This window comes from Desmodus rotundus, chromosome 10 (genome assembly GCF_022682495.2).
Source record: "Desmodus rotundus isolate HL8 chromosome 10, HLdesRot8A.1, whole genome shotgun sequence".
NCBI lineage: Eukaryota > Metazoa > Chordata > Mammalia > Chiroptera > Phyllostomidae > Desmodus > Desmodus rotundus.
This window is the reverse complement of record NC_071396.1, coordinates 84099107-84120064: the sequence shown is the minus strand read 5'-3', so window position 1 is coordinate 84120064 and position 20958 is coordinate 84099107. Positions and strand designations below refer to the sequence as shown.

Below are 20958 nucleotides of genomic sequence, written 5' to 3'. Positions count from 1 at the left end.
CTGGGAGGTAGGCAGCATGAACAAATGGCGGTATATCAAAAGGCTTATTTATAATTTCCAAATTATAAATATTTATTCCCTAAAATCCTTACATCAAATACTCTGTCTTTAGAGAATCATTGGATATAGCGAAGTGGAAATAGTCTTTAACCTGCTATCCTCTGGATATATTTTAAAGGTAGCCACAATAGGATTTGTGATTGGTCAGCATGGGGGCCATGAGTGAGAGATGTGATTATATCATTTTTAAAAAGTTTGCCCTGTACTGGGCCACCAAAAAAACATAAAAAATATTACCAAGGAAAATTATAATGAAATAGTGGGTTGTTAGCGTGTTGCATGTCTTCTATATGCGAGGCATTGTTTGAAGTGCAGACACATTCACTCTGTCTTCATGACAACTCTATGCACAGTGTGCTGTTGTCATGTCCATTGTACAGTTGAAGCATCCGATGCCTTGTTTTTTAACAAGCTTGTTCATTTTCACGTAACTCATTAGTGTCGAGCGGAGATTCACTATGTTTGACACTGGGTGCTGGAATCTATGCCCCTAACCATTACTTTATATGACTCAAATCTTACAGGTTACTCTTACTGACCACATAAAGCAAAATCAGAACTCAATAACAAAAAATACAGCCTAAAGAAAAAGAGAAATATATAGAGTACTGGAAATATTTTGTCATATTTTTATTATTGATTTGCTTCTGTGTTAAGGAATATTTAGAAACACAAGTTACCATTTATTTATAAATGACTGGTGATAAATTATACAACAAAATTAGGTAAAGATCATACTTTGGTATTACCAATGCATTATTTTATAGGACAAACTAAAAGTATTTGGCATATGTATTCAATATTAAGGGAAAAAAGAGAGAAAATAGAAATTAACAAAAATTGAGAAAGAAAAATAGGAAAAATTAAGACATAATTTTATATAGATATGAAGGAAACAATGCTATTTTACATAGCAATTTGTTTTAAAATCTACATGAAGTATATATTTCATTTATAAAATATTAATGATGAAAACAGGATGAAGAGAAAAAACACAGCAATAGACCAATAATTATAAAATAAACTTAATTTGTCCAAACTCTACCACTAAGACTTGAACAAGCCTGGGTATTTTACAGGCTTCCTACAGAGGCCAGGTTCATAGCATAAGTAAGAATGAAAAGCTTTTAAATTCATTCGATGATATAACCTTGAGACCATAAGGGAAAATATTAGCATAAAAATGTATAGGTGATCTCACTTATGAATATAGAGGACAAATCCTTAAATATACCAGCAAATTGAATTTTACAATGAGCTAAAAAGAATACATTATGCAAAATAAGATTCCTTTGAAGAATATGAAGATGATTCAGTATAAACAATTATATTAATGTAATTCACTACACTTGCAGAAATGAAAGGCAATTAGCCTAAACTGTTTGATACAACTCTATAGCCACTAATGATTTTTAGAAAGACTCTTACCTGTCTAGAAATAGAATGAAAGCATCCTTACTTTCACAATATGTGTTATAGTCTGTCTACCAGTATATTCCACCAAACATCATACTTAATGATGAAACATGAAAAGTATCTCCATTAAAATCAGGACAAAATATTCACACCAGCTGTTACTACTTAGCACTATTGTTATTGACAACAAATTACTTGTCACATGTCTCAAAAGATAAAACATATGTGTTCATCACTGCATGAGAAAGCCACCACAGTTCTTATGTCCATATCCGAATACTAACTTCAAAAATATTAACTAAAAATTGCCAAAGGTGGCATATCTAACAAATATAAAGAAGTGGCAAAAAAATGTGGCTGAACACTATTTGCACGTGCATGCTCAATATTAGAGTGCGCTAGAAGTTGGAGGGTTAGAGAAGAAGGGTTAATGTGTTTTGTCCTTCAAATCAGTTTGTCTTTCCAATTACTACTGAGCACTTTAAATACATTAAATATTGTTGGAAGTTGCTGGAGTTGGGGAACTAAAAGGAGAACTTGGTTAACTCAGGAAGCACATCATTTTGCTGGGGAGCAGACAAGGAGACAGACAACATTAATATATTCTGTGCAGAGCCATGGTGGCCATGTAATAATGTGCGAGAGGGTCGTGGAGGAGGGAACTGAAGTCAACTGAGGGAAGCAGGGAAGGTTTCACAGAAGAATTGTTGCCTGAAAATGAGAAGACTAATGGAAAAAATGGAGGTTGCTATAATATTGAAGAGAATAGAGACAATATACATAAAACTCCTAAAAGACTAATAATTGGCACTAGAAATACTTAATAATGGCTTCTATTTGTTGTAGTAGTAGTAGTAGTAGTAGTAGTAGTAGTAGTAGTAGTATATAAATTTTATCTTGGAGAAATGACGTAAGTGCATTCCAGAAACAGACACCATGTTTGCAAAGCAAAGAGGTCATAGGAGTGTGCTGTGTGTTTGTGGAGTGGCCAGTAGTTCAGCATGGTCCAAGAGCAGGGCAACTATCACAAAAGTGGAGAGATGGAGCTAGTGAGACAGGCCATGCCCAGGTGAAGAAACACCTTGTGGGCCATGCTATTGAACCCCATTTTAAAGAAACGCACAGATTGTTGCACTATCAAACGTCACGAATAGCATTTATTAAGTGTTCATTGCGTTGTTGGGTGTACAGTCGGTGCTGCAGGTGCCATTTTCTGTCATCTGAGAACTTCAGCTCTCACACAAATTCTCTTTACCATGCACAAGCATTTCACTTGTGTGCCAAGCTGCACAGTGCTAATGAATTTTTACTATTTTTAACCCCTATTTAAATCTTAGGTATAGAATTTGAACTTATAACATTTAGATAACATATCATATTTATTAAATCTTCATAAAATTAAAGTATGATTTACCTTGAAAATTTAGAATCTGAATATAGTTTTTATTACTTAATTTTTAAAATATGTATGATTTGAAAGTTTTTCAGATAAGGGAATAATGAAAAATGTTGTATAATAAAATATTAATTAACTGCAATTCAGCTTTCTAGACCTTTTGAAGTCTGGACATGAAAGTACCTTTGGGTGTAAAGCCTCCAAATGGCTGGAACCCAGGCTAGAGAAAAAAATAATCCCTGAAATAGTCAAATTATACATTTACCATTTTGTGCCTCTATTCCTATTTGCTCTGGTGGCATTTCAGCACTCATCGAAAGACTTCCAAATGGCTCTCGGAGTCCTCTAGCAGTTCTTCACTGAGATACGCACATTGATCCTTTTGACAGGTGGCACCTAAGTTTTTTCTCTCCGGACTCAAATCAATGTGGGGATGTCTCTGAAATTTTTGATGCCATGGGAATGGATACATTGCTCACAATTACAAAGCCTCACAGATGGTACCTCTTAAAGATACCAAAATACAAGTTTTGTTTTTCACTGCTGTCTGCAGGGAGCACAATTTCTTTCTTTCCTTTAGTGTAGAATCCTCTGGCACCACCTTCAGTTGCTGAATTGGCTACATGGTCACCACTGTAAGTGGTTGAAACCATTGCTTCTGAAGTCCTCTCAGTTTCCTGTGAGAATCTTCATTCAAGATTAAGGCATGCACCCTGGCTGGTGTGGCTCAGTGGATTGAGCGCCAGCCTGCTAAGCAAAGCATCACTGGTTCGAGTCCCAGTCAGGGCACGTGCCTGGGCTGCCAACCAGGTCCCCAGGAGGGGATGCGTGAGAGAGAACCACTCACTGATCTTAAAAAAAAAAAAATTAAAGCATGAATTATGGAATCTGCCCTGAAGGTCAAGTTTTGTGATAGGTAGCATATTGTGTTGAGAGCTGACTCCCGCTGACTCCTACCTACTTACCTTAATGCATACTTTTGCCTGTTCACGCTCTTTTTTTTTTTAGGTTGATTTTTTTTCTCCCAGTAATAACAAAATATCCTAGTGGATCCATTGAAGAATACCAATCAGCCACCTTTCGACTACATTCTGGTATTAACAAACAAAAAAACAACTTTTATTTATCAGTAGAAAAATTCTAGAACTTCCAGAAAAAGAAAGAAAACAGAGGGGACATGTAAATTCGAAGACTTACCCAATGTTCAAAATCTTGGACAAACAGCAGACTTTTATAGGAAAATAAATATGAAAGATTAGCCATTTTTGAAATCTGTAAGAGTAGAGAGAGAGTTGGGAAGCATATGGAGGAAAATGGAAGAAAATAGGAGCATGGAGCAGTTGAGATCTGTGGACTCAGTGAGAAAAGTAGCACTAATTAGAAGCAACGCCAGACACAGAGAATGAATGACCTTCAGTAAGTTAGTCACCCAGTCAGTAAATTAGTCAGTCAATACATGTACCAATAGATATGAAAGGATTGCACAAAAATCAAGTATCCACCTGGAATTGCACGGGCCTGTTTGGGAAATTGCACTGGAATTAAATATCAATGAATTTTTTTAAAAGACAAGCATAATATGTATCCTTTCCCACCTTCACTGCACATGCCTGAAAACCAGTAACCATATGTTTGCATCTGGAGAGGCCATGACTCTAAGGTATGTGTGCATCGGAGAGTGGGAACAGACTAGTGCAGGGAGGGGGGGTGGAGAGAGATGAGGGAGACAGAATAGATAGTTCTAACCCACCTTTTACAAAATCTCATAAGATGTAACAATGGCAACAATAATGTAAAAATAATTTAGTGCTTATTTTGAAAAGAAGTCAGTATTTGCTTTGAATTTTTCATATAGCCAAACATAATTATCTTTGGGCCTCTAAATCCTGAAGATTTAAAAATGAAACATCCCTGAATTTGTTTTCCAGGAAAAATGCTCAGTAATATTTAATGAAATACAGACAACTAAAAGTAAAACAGTGATTTATCATGCAAAAATAAATACATTGAATAAGGACCTGGAAGAAAAAGAAGAGGAAAAGAAAAATTTTAATGAGATACTTGAAAATTTGAGGTAAGTACTTAAATTGTATCAACTATTAAATGTTTATTATTTATAAAAGAGATAAAATAAACTTTCTATATTTAAAAATGATCCATATTTTCTATCACAGTTCAATGTGCTATTTGACAATTTTGGTTTATAAACAAAATCATAAATTGCTTTTCTTTTTCACTGCTCCCCTTCGTTTAATTTGAATAACTAGGAATGCTTCTCTTTTACCAAGTATAAGAACTTTTCTTTCTTATGATATTAATGAACTGTCCCACAAATTTTAGTATTTCTCACTTACTGACATAGTTAATAACATGAAGATTTTCACTCAAACTTTTTTGAAAAGTTTTGAGGTGAGAGTTTAGAAACAGATGTTCTACAAAAACTCACGTAATTTATTCAAAAGCCTCTTTTCCAGTCCCCACGTTAGTCAGGGTCATATGTGACGTGACAAGGGTTGGTAAAGTCTTTCTCTTGAAGAATAATCGTGCTCTAAGAGGCTTAGTGTATCCATACACTCTCACTTAGAACTTAAATGTTCTTCATTTTCTCCTCTTGGTTCTTATTTCCTATTGCACAATATATTGAGAACAGGGCTTGGAGGGCTGTTAAAGGAATAAGCATTGGTCGCATTTAGGAATTATCCTTGGATTTAAATATAGGAGGCTAATACAGCACCAGTAAAATCATACCACTCAAGGGATACAGTCTCAGAGAAACATTTATGCACAGCCTAATGCCATATTCCTTAATGGAGTCATGTCAGTGCACTCAAAACATATTTGTTTAGCTATTACCATAGGGTAAAAACTTCTTTTCCAAATGATCATGTAGCTTTATCTGAAAGACTAAATCATATTCAGTAATCACGTAAGAAAGCAAGGAAATGTGGTATACTTTGAAAGATATTTATCTCCATTGTTTGTATCTGTAAGAATGTTTTGGAGCTCAAAGGTATCAGTCTAAAATTATATAATTCACATTAAAATTAAAAAGATCAAATTTGTGAGCTGGAGATTTTTTTTTCTTCAGGATTCTTACCACTTCAATCCTAACATTCTCTTCCAGCTTGTGGCTAGATTACATTGCCCTTGAGATAAAAGTGGTCACTGTGTCCCAGTGAATTAATTCCCTCTCTCAACCTGACAAAATCTGCCTTTCCACAGGAAAAAGAAAAAGAATAGATGGCACTGTGGCCTCGCTTACAAATCTATTAATTAACAGAGATAATGGCAAGGAATATTTATAGCTGCCATTGATTATCTTCCTAACATGCCAGGCACTCTGCAAGGAAACCTATGTACCTTATCTCGTCCAGTTCTTACAACAAATTCTTGAATTTGGTTATAACATTCCCATACGATCGCTGAGTAAACAGAAGTTCAAGGAAATTTAATGATCGCCTTAAGATTGCACAGATAACTGGTGGTAGAGCTAGCTCCAGATTAAGGCCATCCTGCTCCAAAGTGTTATTTCAACCATCCATAGTGAGTCCCTAAACCAGGATTGGCAAGGAAGATTATTGCAGATAATCACTCACAGTACCTGTGCAGTCACGTAATGCAAAACAATGTTTTAGTCAGCAACTGACCCCAGGTACAACAGCGGCTTCCTAAGGCTATAATGGAGCTGAAAACTTCCTATTGCCCAGTATGTCATAGCTGTCACTAATGTCTAGCTCAACGCATTACTCATGTGTTTTCGGTGGGGCCAGTGCAAACGAACCTACTGTGTTGCCAGTCATATAAAAGTGTAGCACGTACAGTTGTGTACAGTACATATTACTTACAATGAAAATAAGTGACTATGTTACTGGTTTATGTATTGATCATAGCATACTTTTAATTATTTTGGAGTGTACTCTGTCAACTTATAAAGCAACGTTTGCTGTGAAAAAGTATGCCCTCTCCACTGACAGCAGCCTCATACATCTCACATTTACCGCCTCTCTTGATTGTATCATTTTCCCTTGCGCCTGATTTAGTCTCCGGTTGTTCTGCAGTGACAAGCTGTACAAGGTGTAGGAGCAACAGGCTCCAGCATCCAGCCTAGATGTGTATGTAGTAGGTTATGCCCTCTAGCTTTGCGTGAGTGCACTATATGACGTGTGTACAATGACATCGGCATCACCTGACAACACATTTCTTGGAGCATGTCACATTGTTGAGTGGCACATGACCATATTAGGGATAAACTATTGGTACTTTCAATAGGCGACCATGTCCAGTTAATCATTATTTATTAAGAACCCATAGTGTGCCTAGAGCCAAGCACCAAGAAGAACAAAGAATATCAAGTGGGAAAGTGTGTCTTTACCTGTCTGAAGATATTTTTCAGAGAGACAAACCTTGCATATGCAAAACAATTGAAATATGTTGATAAAAATCATAGTTAACAAGGCTCCTCTTGGCTCTCATTCAAGTTTTACAACTGTTCCTGACCTAGAAAGTGAAGGGATCCAAACCCAGGAACACAGGACTCCAGTGTTTGTCCTTTTTGTCACTCTGAGAAAGGAAACACTATTTTCATGCATACATATACATATAAACACATGTACTGTACATAACACATATGAAATTAATACAATGCTGTATTGAATACAATCTAATATTAAAATACTTAGTGTAGAGCATAAAGTATATGGGATCAAGATATCATGATGTTTGCTGGGAGCAAATATGAGAGTTTTGTCCTTGGTCATGCCTGCTCCTCCCTGTGCGAATTGTTTCGCTATGTTTCAGAACGTCAAGATTACAGAATCCTTATATAGGACATTACAAAGAATTTTGGATGTTGTTTGTGTAAATGATGAAGTGGAAAAACCAAGGGCAAGGCAGATGAAAAGAGAGGGGCTTTTTCATGCAGCGGGAGAGGCTCACGTGTAAAGTGTGAACAAAGGGTCATGGTTTCAAATTCACTGCTGACCGTCATAGTGGAGAGAGGAAAAAAATGAGTATTTGAATGCTGAGCTGCTGAGTCAAACAGAGCCAGACGGAACTGGATTTGAATTGTCTGTCATTTACTAATTAGCTTACACAAGCTAATTACATTGAAGTTCAGGTTCCTCATCTGCAAATTGCTGTAATAATTATTCTTCCATAGGGTGGTGGTTGTATTAAATGAGATATTACATTCAAAGCACTTCAACATTTTAGCCCCTCAGAAATGTTAGTCCCGCTGTCTTTATAGCTAACTGTGCAAATGATTCAATTTTCTATACCAGTAGAGACGAAAACAGATGTGGGCAAAACGCTGTGCTGAGTTTTTGCAGCTCTGCTTATTCTAGATTCTGGGTTGCTTATCAAGTCTGGAAATTATTTCTAAAGCATATTTATGTTTGCACTATTGTATTAACCACTTTTTGATGCTTATTCTACTACTATTGCTTTTTACATTACCACTGATTTCCAATGATATTACCAATGATAAAAATTATTTTACCTCTTTGTCAAGATGTACTTAGTTACATATGGCAAAATACACACAGATTTGTTCATGCGTGCATGCACACACATGCTCACACAAACACACTTGCACACCAGCTTAAACAATAGGTGAATGTATAATATAGAACAGGAGGCTATGGGTAAGGTAAGCTACTGGGTTGTTTGATTCAGAAGCTCAACACTATGTACTCATTTTCTTCTCTCTCTATTACACCTTTGTCAGCAAATTTGAAAACATGATTCCTTGTTTACAGTTAGTGGTCCTGTCTCTTCTACATGGTATTAGGTCCTTGCCTTGCATCTTGTTGTTCTGTCAATATATATTCTTACTCCTGGCTAATCAGCCACAGGGCTGCTTGGCTTAATCTAACCAGAATGTGTGTTTGGATCTACATGCTGCATGGAGGAGGAGGTCTTTTGGAAAGCCAACAAAATAGAGGCATAGTGGGTCAACGTCCAAGAGAATCCACTGGATTTTGTCAGAGATTTTCTTGCACTTGGATCTCTTAGGTGTAGCTCTCTGGAGGTGATAGAAGGGACTGGGAAATTTTTTCCAAAGCCCCCCGGTTCTCAGATTTTTCAATATTGGGTCTTTAAAAATGTATCATAAGTATATTTTTAGGAAATAAAATATAAGTTGACTAGTGGTAATTGCAATTCTTTCTGAACAGGGAGCAATTTTTAACTATAAGATTTAAAAAGGAACAAGTGCAGGCTGTGTACGATCATCTCATAAGTGAGAAGAGAGCCTGTGAAGAGAGGCTGTCTGAGGAAGAACAGAGACACGGGACTCTCATTACCATGAGGCAAAAAACTCTGGCAGATATTAAAGTGAGTATTCTTTTTTGACTATTTTAGAATTAAGGAAATACAAGGAGAATCAAAGTAGCAGAGAGTTGGAAGCACTTATTTTTCATCCTGAAGTAGCAAAGATGTTTAAAATTTTAAAATAAATCTGTTAGCATAATAAATGTAACTATTCATTTTTCCTGTTAAGTAATTATAATATATTCATACATCGTGTACTTTTCAATGCACTTTCTGTGCACCCTCATTTTGTCATTGTACTTTATTTAATTTGGAAAGCTACTGATTTAAAAGTATAGGAGGGGTGGAGGGATTGAGCAAGAAAGAAAAAGGACTCATGGACACGGATGGACAACAGTACGGGATTGTAGGGGGGGAGATGTAAGGGAACTAAATGGTAAAGGAAAAATATAATAAAAAATTAAAAATGAAAGAAAGAACTTATACAACTAAACACTCCCCCAAAACACAAACAATAACAACAACAGCAAGCAATCCAATTTAAAAAATGGGCAAAGGACCTGAATAGATGCTTCTCTAAAGAGGACATGCAGATGGCCCACAGACATATGAAACGATGCTCCATGTCATTAATTATTAGAGGAATGCAAATTTAAACCACAATGAGATATCACCTCACACCTGTCAGAATGGCCATCATCAACAAACCAACAAACGGCAAGTGTTGGTGAGGAGGTGGAGGAAAGGGAACGCTCATGCACTGTTGGTGGGATTGAAAATTGATGCAGCTGCTATTTCAAACAGTGTGGAGGTTCCTCAAAAAATTAAAAATACAACTCCCTTATGGCCCAGCAATTCCACTTCTGGGTATTTATCCAAAGAAATCCAAAACACTAATTCGAAAAGATATGTGGACCCCTATGTTCCTTGCAGTGTTACTTACAATAGCCGAGATATGGAAACAACCCAAGCACCCATCAGTAAATGAGTGGATAAAGAAGCTGTGGTACATATCTAAAGGGAATATTACTCAAGTGTGTACAAGAATGAAATTTTACCATTTGAGACTCATCAATAAGCCTAGAGGGTAGTAAGCTAAATGAAATAAGTCAACCAAGAAAGACAAATTCCGTATGATTTCACCTATATATGGAATTAAAGAAGAAAATAAATGAACAAACAGAAACAGACTTATGTTAACAGATACAGAGATCAGGCTGGTGGTTGCCTGATGAGAGAGGGGTTGGGGGAAAAGGTGAAGGGGTTACAAACTACAAGTTGGCAGTTAAAAGGTAGTCGGGGAGGTAAAGTACAGCATGGACAACATAGTCACTAATATCGTAATAACTGTGTGTGGTGCCAGGTGGACACTAGACTTACCGGGGGTCACTTCATAAATTATATAAATGTCTGACCACTATGCTATACACTGCCAAGTAATATAAAATAATACTTAATGTCAATTATAATTTAAAAATTTAAATCTAGGCCATTTTAATATTTTTAATGAGAGATGTGAGAATATTTACATTTTATTTCTGAATAAACATACTTTGTTTACTAATCACTTGTTTGAAAAATGAGAATATTTTGTGTACTTTTTCTTTAGAAACAATTTGCATATGTTTTAATTGCACTTACTAGTTAGAAACGGAAATTATGTGAAAAAATATATATTTTCAGATCTGAGTTTTTATTTTCATAGATATACATATTAAAATTTTATATACATATAACTAAATGATATAGATTAACTAGTATAGATTACTTAAGTGATTCTTATCTGATTTCACATTCTCACATTTACTTGTTATAATAAATGCCATGGATTTTTCAATATATATATTTATATTATTTTTGAGAGACACATGGGTACATCGTAATATACTTTCATCAGCTATTTTTGATCCTGATAGTTATATATTCAATTACTATATATATTTAATATACTCCATTACTTTTATTTGTGTTTCCAAAGACCTTGATTATACATTTTTTAACAGATTATTTGCGATAGATATACATTGAATAAATAGGTATGTAAGAGAATGAACATAGTTTTTATTGCTAGCTCTGGCCTTGCCTATAAGGTAAATATTAATAAAATAACAATACATTTATTAATAATAGTGCTAAGTAATATTCTTCATTTTAAATGAAGAATGGTACTTCAATCTTCATTTAAAATTTAGCCGTTACATAGAAAAAGGTTTGCTTTTGTCTTGTTGGCCTAAATAGGAAAATAACGGGTGCCATCTAGTGGCAATAAATGATGCCTCCTCTTGGAGGAGTCGGAACTTCGATGGCTGGATCGGAGATGTGATGTGTAAATGGATGGGAAAGCTTAGATTCAAATGCGCCCCTCAAAACAAGAGGGCTTAAGTTATTTACTGACAAGCACCGTTCCCCGCCTCGTATTTTATCACAGCAGTAGAATTAGTTGTTTGAATTCAACCACATTTTCCAATCGTACTGGTGCTGAGAACACAGTGGGATCTCAATAATCATTTATTGACTAGCATTTCAACACTTAATGGAACAATAATAATTAGTGAAATGGCAAAATATGGTCAGCAGGAGAGAGACAAAGAAAAAGCCCTGTATAACTAGCCTCTCAGTAATTGAGATTTGTATTTTTTCTCATCCCAAAGCCCGTCTCTCTCTTCCCATTCGGCAGTGTACCTTGGGCACATCACAGGCGCTTTTTTTTTTCTTAGTACTAATCTCTATCTGAACTTGTTTTTTTTTTTTTCATTAATTTTTACTTCTTTATATCTTATTTTCTGAAATACCCATATGGTATATTTTAAAAGACACAAAATCTTACTATGAGGATAGGAGAGTTTTCTGTCACAGTCTCTGTATCCTAAAAGCTCAGAACTAAACCTGGTACAAGGGAAGCACTCAATCAACACTCGCTCAATAACTGAACAAGTAAGTGGATAAACGTATTCTTATTTGGTGATTCTGATGTCAACATGCGTGATTATGGCTACAGGCAGCAGCCTGGCATAGATGTGTTCCGTACTGCACCCGCCTGATACTTCAGCGAGTGCTCATGCTGTGCAAGGGCCGACTCTTCCAGTTCACTCTCTCTTCACTCACGTGATAACACTTGAGAAATTTACTATTCAGTCTGTTCCCTCTAGGTGAAGATGGTTAAATTGTCTGTTGCTTCCTAGCAATTAAAGGATTTGCTAAATATTTCAATAATGCTTCTCAAGTAACCTTGAATTTATATGCAATTTTCTTTTGTCGGTGCTGGGCTAGCAGCTTGTTATGCATTCATCTCACGTGATCAGAAGCATAGAGTTTGAACATGCACAGTTTAGAGACTGATGTATCTCATCATTAGTGACTCTGTTTAGGGTCAGTTATCAGTATTAAAGAGTAGAAAGACAACACCATCCTTCATAGAAAACCTGTTCTCACCCCTGTTTAGAAATTGAATGAGATAAAAATTTATAAATATGTGTGTTATATAAAGCATATTTAAAATCGTTTTATTTTATTGATTGATTTGAGAGAGATGAGAGAAAGAGAGAGAGGGAGAGAAACATCAACTTGTTGTTCCACTTAAGCTTTCATTGGTTGATTCTCACATGTGCCCTGACCGTGGATCAACCCACAACCTTGGCATATTAGGACAGTGCTCTACCCAATCGAAATACCTGGCTGGGGCCAAAGAAACAAGTCTTATTAGACGTCACTGTGTATGTGATACTACGGTTCTGGGGGTGCCCCCTTTGGACTAAAGAATCGATCACAGTTATGGGTCATTGGAAGGAAATGTTTAACATAAGACTTCATAAAAGCCACAGTGGAATCAAGGACTGAGGAAACACACCACAGAATTAGAAATATAAAAATATAAATAGCTAATACAATAGTTTAAGAAAAATATACACAAACTTTAGATAATATATAATGTGGTTTGGGACCTAACTGTAATCTTTTTCAGTAGAAAATTCATGACAAATATCTTTAAATGACAGATTTTTAATGCCATGGAGTTTTTACTGACTATAATTTGTAAATGCAGTTGCTTAAGATTAAAATTTCAGTGTAGCACCTAAATATATTAAGCAAAATACTAACAGATATGAAGGGAGAAATAGACAACACTACAATAATAGTAGGGGACCTCAATATCTCAGTTTAAACAATGGATAAATCATCTAGACAGGAAATCAATAAGGAAACATTGGACTTGAACTGCGCTTTAGAACAAAATAGACATATATAGAATATTCAGTCCAGCAGAAGACACATTCTTCTTAAGCACACACAGAATATTCTCCAGGATAGACATATATTAGGTCACAAAACAGATCTTAACAAATTTAAGAAGATTACCATGTATCTTCCAACCACAATTGTACGAAACTAGAAACTAATTATAGGATGAAAACAGAAAATTCTCAAATATGTGGAACTTACACTCCCAGCTAATGAATATAGAGTCTGCAGAGCCCACCCCTGGTAGTCAACAAGCGAATTTTTCTAAAATGCTGATACAGTTTAACAACTATACACCCAGATTCTGTCTTCACATATTCTCTAACACTTTCCTTTAAAGTTTTCGTGAGCTCCCATGGCTTCGACTGACAATACAGTGGCCGACTCACCAATCTTCTTCATTTCTACTCCTTTACACAAACTTTATCTTTGCATGGTGGGTTATTAGGTCCTTGTTTCCTCTTATATAGTCTCTATCAGGCCCCCCAAATCATCTTCTAATGAAACCAGTCATCAAAAAATTTATTATAAATGCCACCATATTTTTTCAGGCATCTAGTAATGTACCACATTACATATATATAGCTCTTTTATGTGCAGGTCACACCCAATTCGACGTCAGCATCTATTAAGCCTGTAATCCTCATGCCTTCCCACCACTTCTCTTTAATTACAAAGGCACTTTCTTGAAACATAGTTGCAACTTGTACTTTCATTTAACTTCAATTAATCCTACCTAATGCTGTCTAGTTGATTTTTCTACAGCCTATCTCTAAGCACATTGCACTCCTTGAAAATTCCTTATGCCTCCTACCTCTTTACAAATTAAGTGTAAACTTTTCCACTGGTTCTTCATGATACATCTCAAACCTACAGTCTCAAATTTATTTCTCATTGTTTATCTGCATTACTAATATAAGAGCACATTTAGATGGAAATTTGAAACAATGATCATACAAGTAGAATTTTTACACTTTGTTATTAAAAGTGATAAAATAAAACTTTTGTAAACATAAAGGTTACATGCACATTAAAAAATAAGCCAGAATAGTTGATAATGAAATGTAAAATTAGGTTAGTCTAACAAAAAGAACAGGTGCTGATAATATTAACTGTAAAATAATACATAGGAGAGAATTGTCATTATATATAAAACATATTGTGAACAGAATGGTCATTCAGTAATTATGAGTCTGTATGCACTGAATAACATGACCTATGAATTTATAAAGCAAAACCCACAATTACTCCATGTAGGAAATCTCACATACTGCTAATAGACTACGATGTTCAATTAGATTGAAATATAGGAACTTATATGATGTGAAAAGTATAATCTGGTTGAACCAAACATATTTATTTCTATATAAATTATCAATGGCACATAAACTATAGTGATAATTGTTAATACTATACAAATTAAATAAAAATCATTTAACATAAATGTATGTATTCAAGATAATTAATAAATAAAATTATATGTATTTAAAATGTATAATGTGATGATTTGATCTGGGTATACAGTTATCTTTTCTTGTGTATATGGTAAGAATGCTTAAGATCTACTTTCTTAGCAAACTGAAAATATATAATACAGCATTATTATCTATAGCTTTTATGTAATACATTAGATCTCCAGAAGTCATTCATCTTAAAACTAAGGACTTAATACCCTTGGACCAGCATCTCCCCTTTTCATCTCCCACCCCACTGTCCCTTGGTAATCACCATTTTACTCTTTCTATGAGCTCAATTCTTTTTTCAGATTCTGAAATAAGTGAGATTGTACAGTATTTGTCTACCTTTATCTGGCTTGTTTTATTTAGCATAATGTCTGCTAGGTTCATCTATTTTGTCGCATATGGCTGAATTTCCTTCTTTCTCATGGCTGAATAGTATTCATATTCATATATATGTATAAATATATGAATATTTTCTCTATTCATCCATACAAATGTATGAATATTTTTCTCTATTCATCCTTACAAATATATGAATATTTTTCTCTATTCATCCATTGACAGACACTTAGGTTGTTTCCACGTGTTGGCTATTAAGGCTGCAATAAACATGGGATTGTGGATATTTCCTTGAAATACTGGTTTTATTTTATCCACATTTATACCTAGAAGTAGGATTGCTGGATCATATGGTATTTCCAACTTTTTGAGGAATATCCATACTGTTTTTCATAATGGTTATACCAATTTACATTCCCACCAACAGTGTGTAAGTGTTGTCTTTTCTCCACATCCTCACCAACACTAATCGCTTGTCTTGTTTTTAATTAATTTTGTTTGCTTTTGTTCAGTTACAGTTGTCCCCATTTTCCTCCCATTACTCTCCTCTGCCCTACTCACCCCCCATCTCCCACAGTCCATCCTCCCCCCAATTGTGTTTGTCCATGGGTGCTTTATTTTTGATAAAAGCCATTCCAACAAGTGTGAGGTGACTGATATCTCATTGTTGTTTTGACTTGCATGTCCTTGATGATTAGTGATGTTGAGCACCCTTTCGTTTATCTGTTGGCCATTTGTATATCTTCCTTGTGTATCTTTTTTTGAAAAATGTCTACTCAAGGCCTTTGTGAATTTTCAATGTAACTATTTCTTTTTTTTTTTTTTGCTACTGAATTATATGAATTAGTTATATATTTTGAATACTAACACCTTATTAGGTACATGGTTTGCAAATGTGTTCTCCCATTTGGTAGGTTGTCTTTCAACTTATTTCTTTTGCTGTGCAGAAACTTTTTAATTTGCTATATTTTTATTTATGTACTTTTACATTGTTTCATGTGCTTTCTGTGTCATATGAAAAAAATCATTCCAAGACCACTGTCAAAGATATTTTTCCTATATTTTTTTCTAGGAGTTTTATAGTTATAGGTCTTACATTTAAGACTAATCTATTTCAATTTGATTTTCATGAGTGGTATGAAATACGAGCCTCATTTCACTTTTTTACACATGGCTATTAGAAACTAGTTTACGTCTTCCTATCCTATTTGGATGCATTCCCCCCCGCTTGCCTAATTACTCTGGCTGGGACTTTCAGTACTATGTTGAATAGAAGTGGCATCTGGTTCTTCATATTAGGAAACACTTTCAGCTTTTCAACATTGAGAATGATATTAGCTGCGAGCTTATCATACAGTCACACCTCAAAAATGTCGCCGGTTCTGTTCCAGACCACTGCAGTAAAGCAAATATCAGAAAAAAAGTGAATCACACAAAATTTTCGCATTCCCAGTTCATATAAAAGTTACTTTTACACTATACTGTAGTATGTTGTGTGCAATAGCATTATGTTTTTAAAAACAATGTACATTCCTTAATTACAAAATTAATTTATTGTGGAAGAATGCTATCATCTGAGCCTGCTGGAAAGATGGCACTAACACAGCTGCTGGATGCAGGGTGTGTAGATACGTAATATCTATGATGCGCAATAAAACGAGCTATGCCTGGATGTAGTCTCCATTATGTTGAGGAACTTTCCTTCTACACTTAGTTTGTTAAAATTTTTTATCATGAATACATGTACGATTTTGTCAAGTGCTAAATCATGTTGCAATAACATGATTTTCATTCTTCTTTTTATAATCCTTTTTATTTCTATGGTATCAGTTGTAATATTTTCTCTTTCATTTTAATCTTCTCTTTTGTTTCTTATTCTAGCTAAAGATATGTCAATTCTGTTTATCTTTTCAATAAACCAGCTTTTAGTGTTGATCTCTTCTATTATTTTTCTGGCCTGTGTTTCATTCATTTCTGCTCTGATGTCTGTTATTTCCTCTCTTCTAACTTTGGGCTTACTTTGTTCTTCTTTTTCCAGTTCCTTGAGGTGTAAAGTTAGGTTGTTTATTTGAGATCTTCATTGGTTGCTTCTTTTATGTGCCCTGACTAGAGATTGAACCCACAGCCTTCATGTATTGGGCTGATGCTCTTACCAACCGAGTACCTTACAAGGGTCACTATCATTGTGTTTTATTTCAATATCTATCTGAATGACCTACCCAATATTTTATTATAGAGTCTATGCACTTATTCAAATCTTGTTAACTTCAATTCCATGTCCCCATACCATGGACATTCTTCTCATTCTGTCATCATCCAGAATGGAACCACAGCCGACTTTTTAAACTCTGATATCACTCTTAATTTGGCCATTAGTAGAATATTAGTGACAGAAAGAGTAATAGCAGCAAATCAGTAAAGGCTGAAGATTAAATATAATGGTGAAAGGAGCAAGAGCATTGAGGAAAGTTGGAGAATGCAGCTTTAGAATACTTTTTCAATAGCTTTGGTATTAAAGGAATTTATACATTTCTATTTGTTTGCTTGCAAATTACAAACCCCATGTATATTTTAGAGAAAAAGGGAAAGAGACAAAATAGAGGGAGAGATTGTATTATATGTCATATTATGTGGTTTTGCTTGAACATTTGATGCCCGTTGCAATCGGCAATGCCTTTGAGGGGGCAAAGAGGACCTCACTCAGGTGAGTACTTCCGGTGTCTGTCACAAAGTGTAGAACTTAATAAGCACTCAACATTTGCCGAACTGAAGTCCAAATGAAGTGACGTGACACCTAAAATAATAAATGAAAGAATGAGATTTATGTTTTAATTTACTTTGGCAAGGATACAGGAAATTATTACTTATTCATCCATTTATCCATTCATTTTGAAGTCTAGGTGAGATTCTGAGCATAGTAAATGAAAGGTAACACCTGCTCTTAATTAGCTTCGCTGAGCAATGATGAAGAAACAGGTACAATTTAAAATAGTTGCAACAACTGCTTTTATTGAATTAAGCAAAGAATTCTCGGGAACCCAGGGAAAAGAGCTTAAAGGAAATTTGAGAAAGCTTGCTAAGGTGATAGTAACAGAACTACGTCTTGGAGGGCAGGAACAAGTTACTCGGGAAAGAATACTTCAGGCAGTGAAAACAATAGGTGGAAAGGCATGCAGGTATCAAAAATCGGTGTTATTTAGGTAATGGCAGGTAGTTTATCACGTTGGGACACCAGATGCAGGGGGAAAGGCCTTACATGCAGGCAGGAGCCACAACACGAAGGCTCTCACTGACACACTAATGAGCTTAGGCTTTAGGTCATGAATAATTGATCCAAGGAACAACAAAGCTACCATAGCAGCTGAAAATCCACTAAAACTAGCAGAGATTTCCACTGGCCTGCTGTGGCACAATGTTGTGGTGCTAAGGAGCCAAAGTGGACAAAGATATTGACCCCATCAGAATGTAAGGCCTAAATAGCTGAGACTGGGCTCAGAAGCCTATGCCATTAGAGTCTTGCTCCTTTATCCCGGTATGGTGGAGTCAGGATTTCTTGGCTAGATGGTCAGACAAATTATTCAAGTATATATCAGGTTTCCAACTTTGACAATAGGATGATTATTGGTATCAGCATCCAAAAATAGAGAGTATGGACTGGGAAATAAGTTTGAAACAGGATTCATCATATTTGAGATATTTTTGATGGAGCTCCTTGGAGCCCAGTGCCGAATGAAGTAAGAACCTGGAACTGAAGAAACAGGAGTTTGAATGACGACATGGTGGTGGCAACTGTAAGCGTATACATTGCACAGAAGCCTCAGGAAATCTTTAATGATATAGGGAAGGCCGAGAAGAAAGATCAAGACACAGTCCTAGTTGGGCGATTATAATATGGAAAAGGTAGCAAGAGCAGAGCAAGCAAAGGCACAGAGGTTACAGTCAGAGAGTGAAACAGGTATTTAAAAATCCAGCCGCGGTGCCATTCTAGATGATGACAGAATGAAAAAGGTGGCCATGGGCGTGAATTGGTAATGGGACATGGAATTGAAGCTAACTAGATCTGAATAAGTGTGTAGACTCTGAGATTAAAATGTTGGCCCGGTCATCCAGATAGATATTGAAATAAAACAGAATGACGATGGCCCTGCCGGGTAGCTCAGTTCATTAGTGTCGGCCCCATAAGCCAAGGTTGCCCATCAGGGCACATGTAAGAAGCAACCAATGAATTCATAAACAAGTAGGACAACAAATCGATCTCTCTCTGTCTCTCTGTTTAAAAATTTATTTTTACAAAAGCAGAATGATGGTGGAACGTGGCAGAGACAGGAAGAGAAGTTTGAGTCCCATGAGCCAAAGTCTTCCCTTACTGTGGACAAACGATCAGGAAATTATTAAATGGCAGTTCCATAGGGTGAGAGAAGGTAAAGGGTTATATTCTTTAATCAATATAAAACTCAGAGCATTTTTACACAGGTGTGGAGGAATGATGGTTTGGAAGCAATTACAGAAAATTTAAGATTAAGATTATGAATTAAGATTATGCTAACTGAAACTAGACCCTCTACTATGTGGGGCCTTGAGAAATGAATATGCTTTAATTCAGGCCAAGATTTAATTGACGCAGATGGTTTTACCCCATATTGTATAATGAGAATGAAATGCAATCTGAGCTTGTTTAGCAATGAATAGCCCTTCCGGATTTCACATTGGAAAGGTTTAGGATGGGATAATGGTCCAGGCCAATTAATAAGTATATACTGAATTCCTACTACATAAAATACACTATTCTAGCTGCTGAGGATTATTGTAATAAAGCATGATTCTTAACTCTGAGAAGCATACCAGCCTCACAGAGGAGAGACAATCATAGCATTATTTTGACAGCTTTTTTTTTTAATCCAGAGAAAGAATCAAAGGAAGAGAGACTGCTAAAATACAGCTGGTAAATATTGTCTCTTGTATTTATCAAAATTTTTTTCAAAAAGAGACAGTGAATTACTGAGACCACCAAGACTTCATATAGTACTGCTTCATCTATATGCTACTGATGAAGTCACCAACAAACTTACATATCTTATAAGTTATAAATACATACTTATATATTAGTTCTACAGTCAAGAATTGTTTTAAATGTCACCTAAAGAGACTAAGCAGTGCTAAATAGCATAACATCATTGTTTTTATTTTAGTTATATGTATAATTAAAAGAACCTTAATTGCCCTGTCCGTCTTCCTTTAAATAGTAGGAATTTTACTTCAGGTGTTACCTTCAGGAAGGCCACCTTGTCTTTCTCTAAGAAAAAGAGAATTTAATGTTGCATAAATGAGGTATCTACAGGATTATAGTGTTCCAAAGCATAGATCGTAGCATAAAGTGCTCTACCACAAGCAGGAAGTTGTTTTCAGTTACTAAGCATTTCTAGTTTGTTTCTCAGAGCTTTTCTGGAGAAATAGAGATAGAAAGTTAGATATGAGAGAGAGGGAGAGAGATGGGGGGAGACTAGTTATCACTTCACCTTTAGTGAGTTATCAGTAGCTTTCTGTGTTAAGTATCAGCACCAGGAACAGCCTCTTAAGCAGGAATTTTGAATCTGGCCCTGATGTTCTGACAAATATCGCAAAAGTGACTTGCATAGTGTCCTGTGGGGAGCATTGTTAACGTTACCCAAATAGCACTCCCACTGTCTGATTTATTTGCTTATAGAAAACGTGTACACCTGACCTCCTAAGGGAGCTACATGTCTCAAATTTGGGTGCCATGATAATAATAACAGTTTG

At 35.5% G+C, this 20958-nt stretch overlaps 1 protein-coding gene across 1 annotated transcript in view; it reads left to right on the top strand.

Moving 5' to 3' along the window:
- CCDC178 (coiled-coil domain containing 178) overlaps positions 1–20958 on the top strand; it is a 280932-nt gene that overhangs the window by 80080 nt on the left and 179894 nt on the right. Inside the window, exons 16-17 of the mRNA XM_053912249.1 lie at positions 4801–4946; positions 9046–9205. Coding sequence (XP_053768224.1) covers positions 4801–4946; positions 9046–9205 — 306 coding nt within the window. The remainder of the gene's footprint in view (positions 1–4800; positions 4947–9045; positions 9206–20958) is intronic.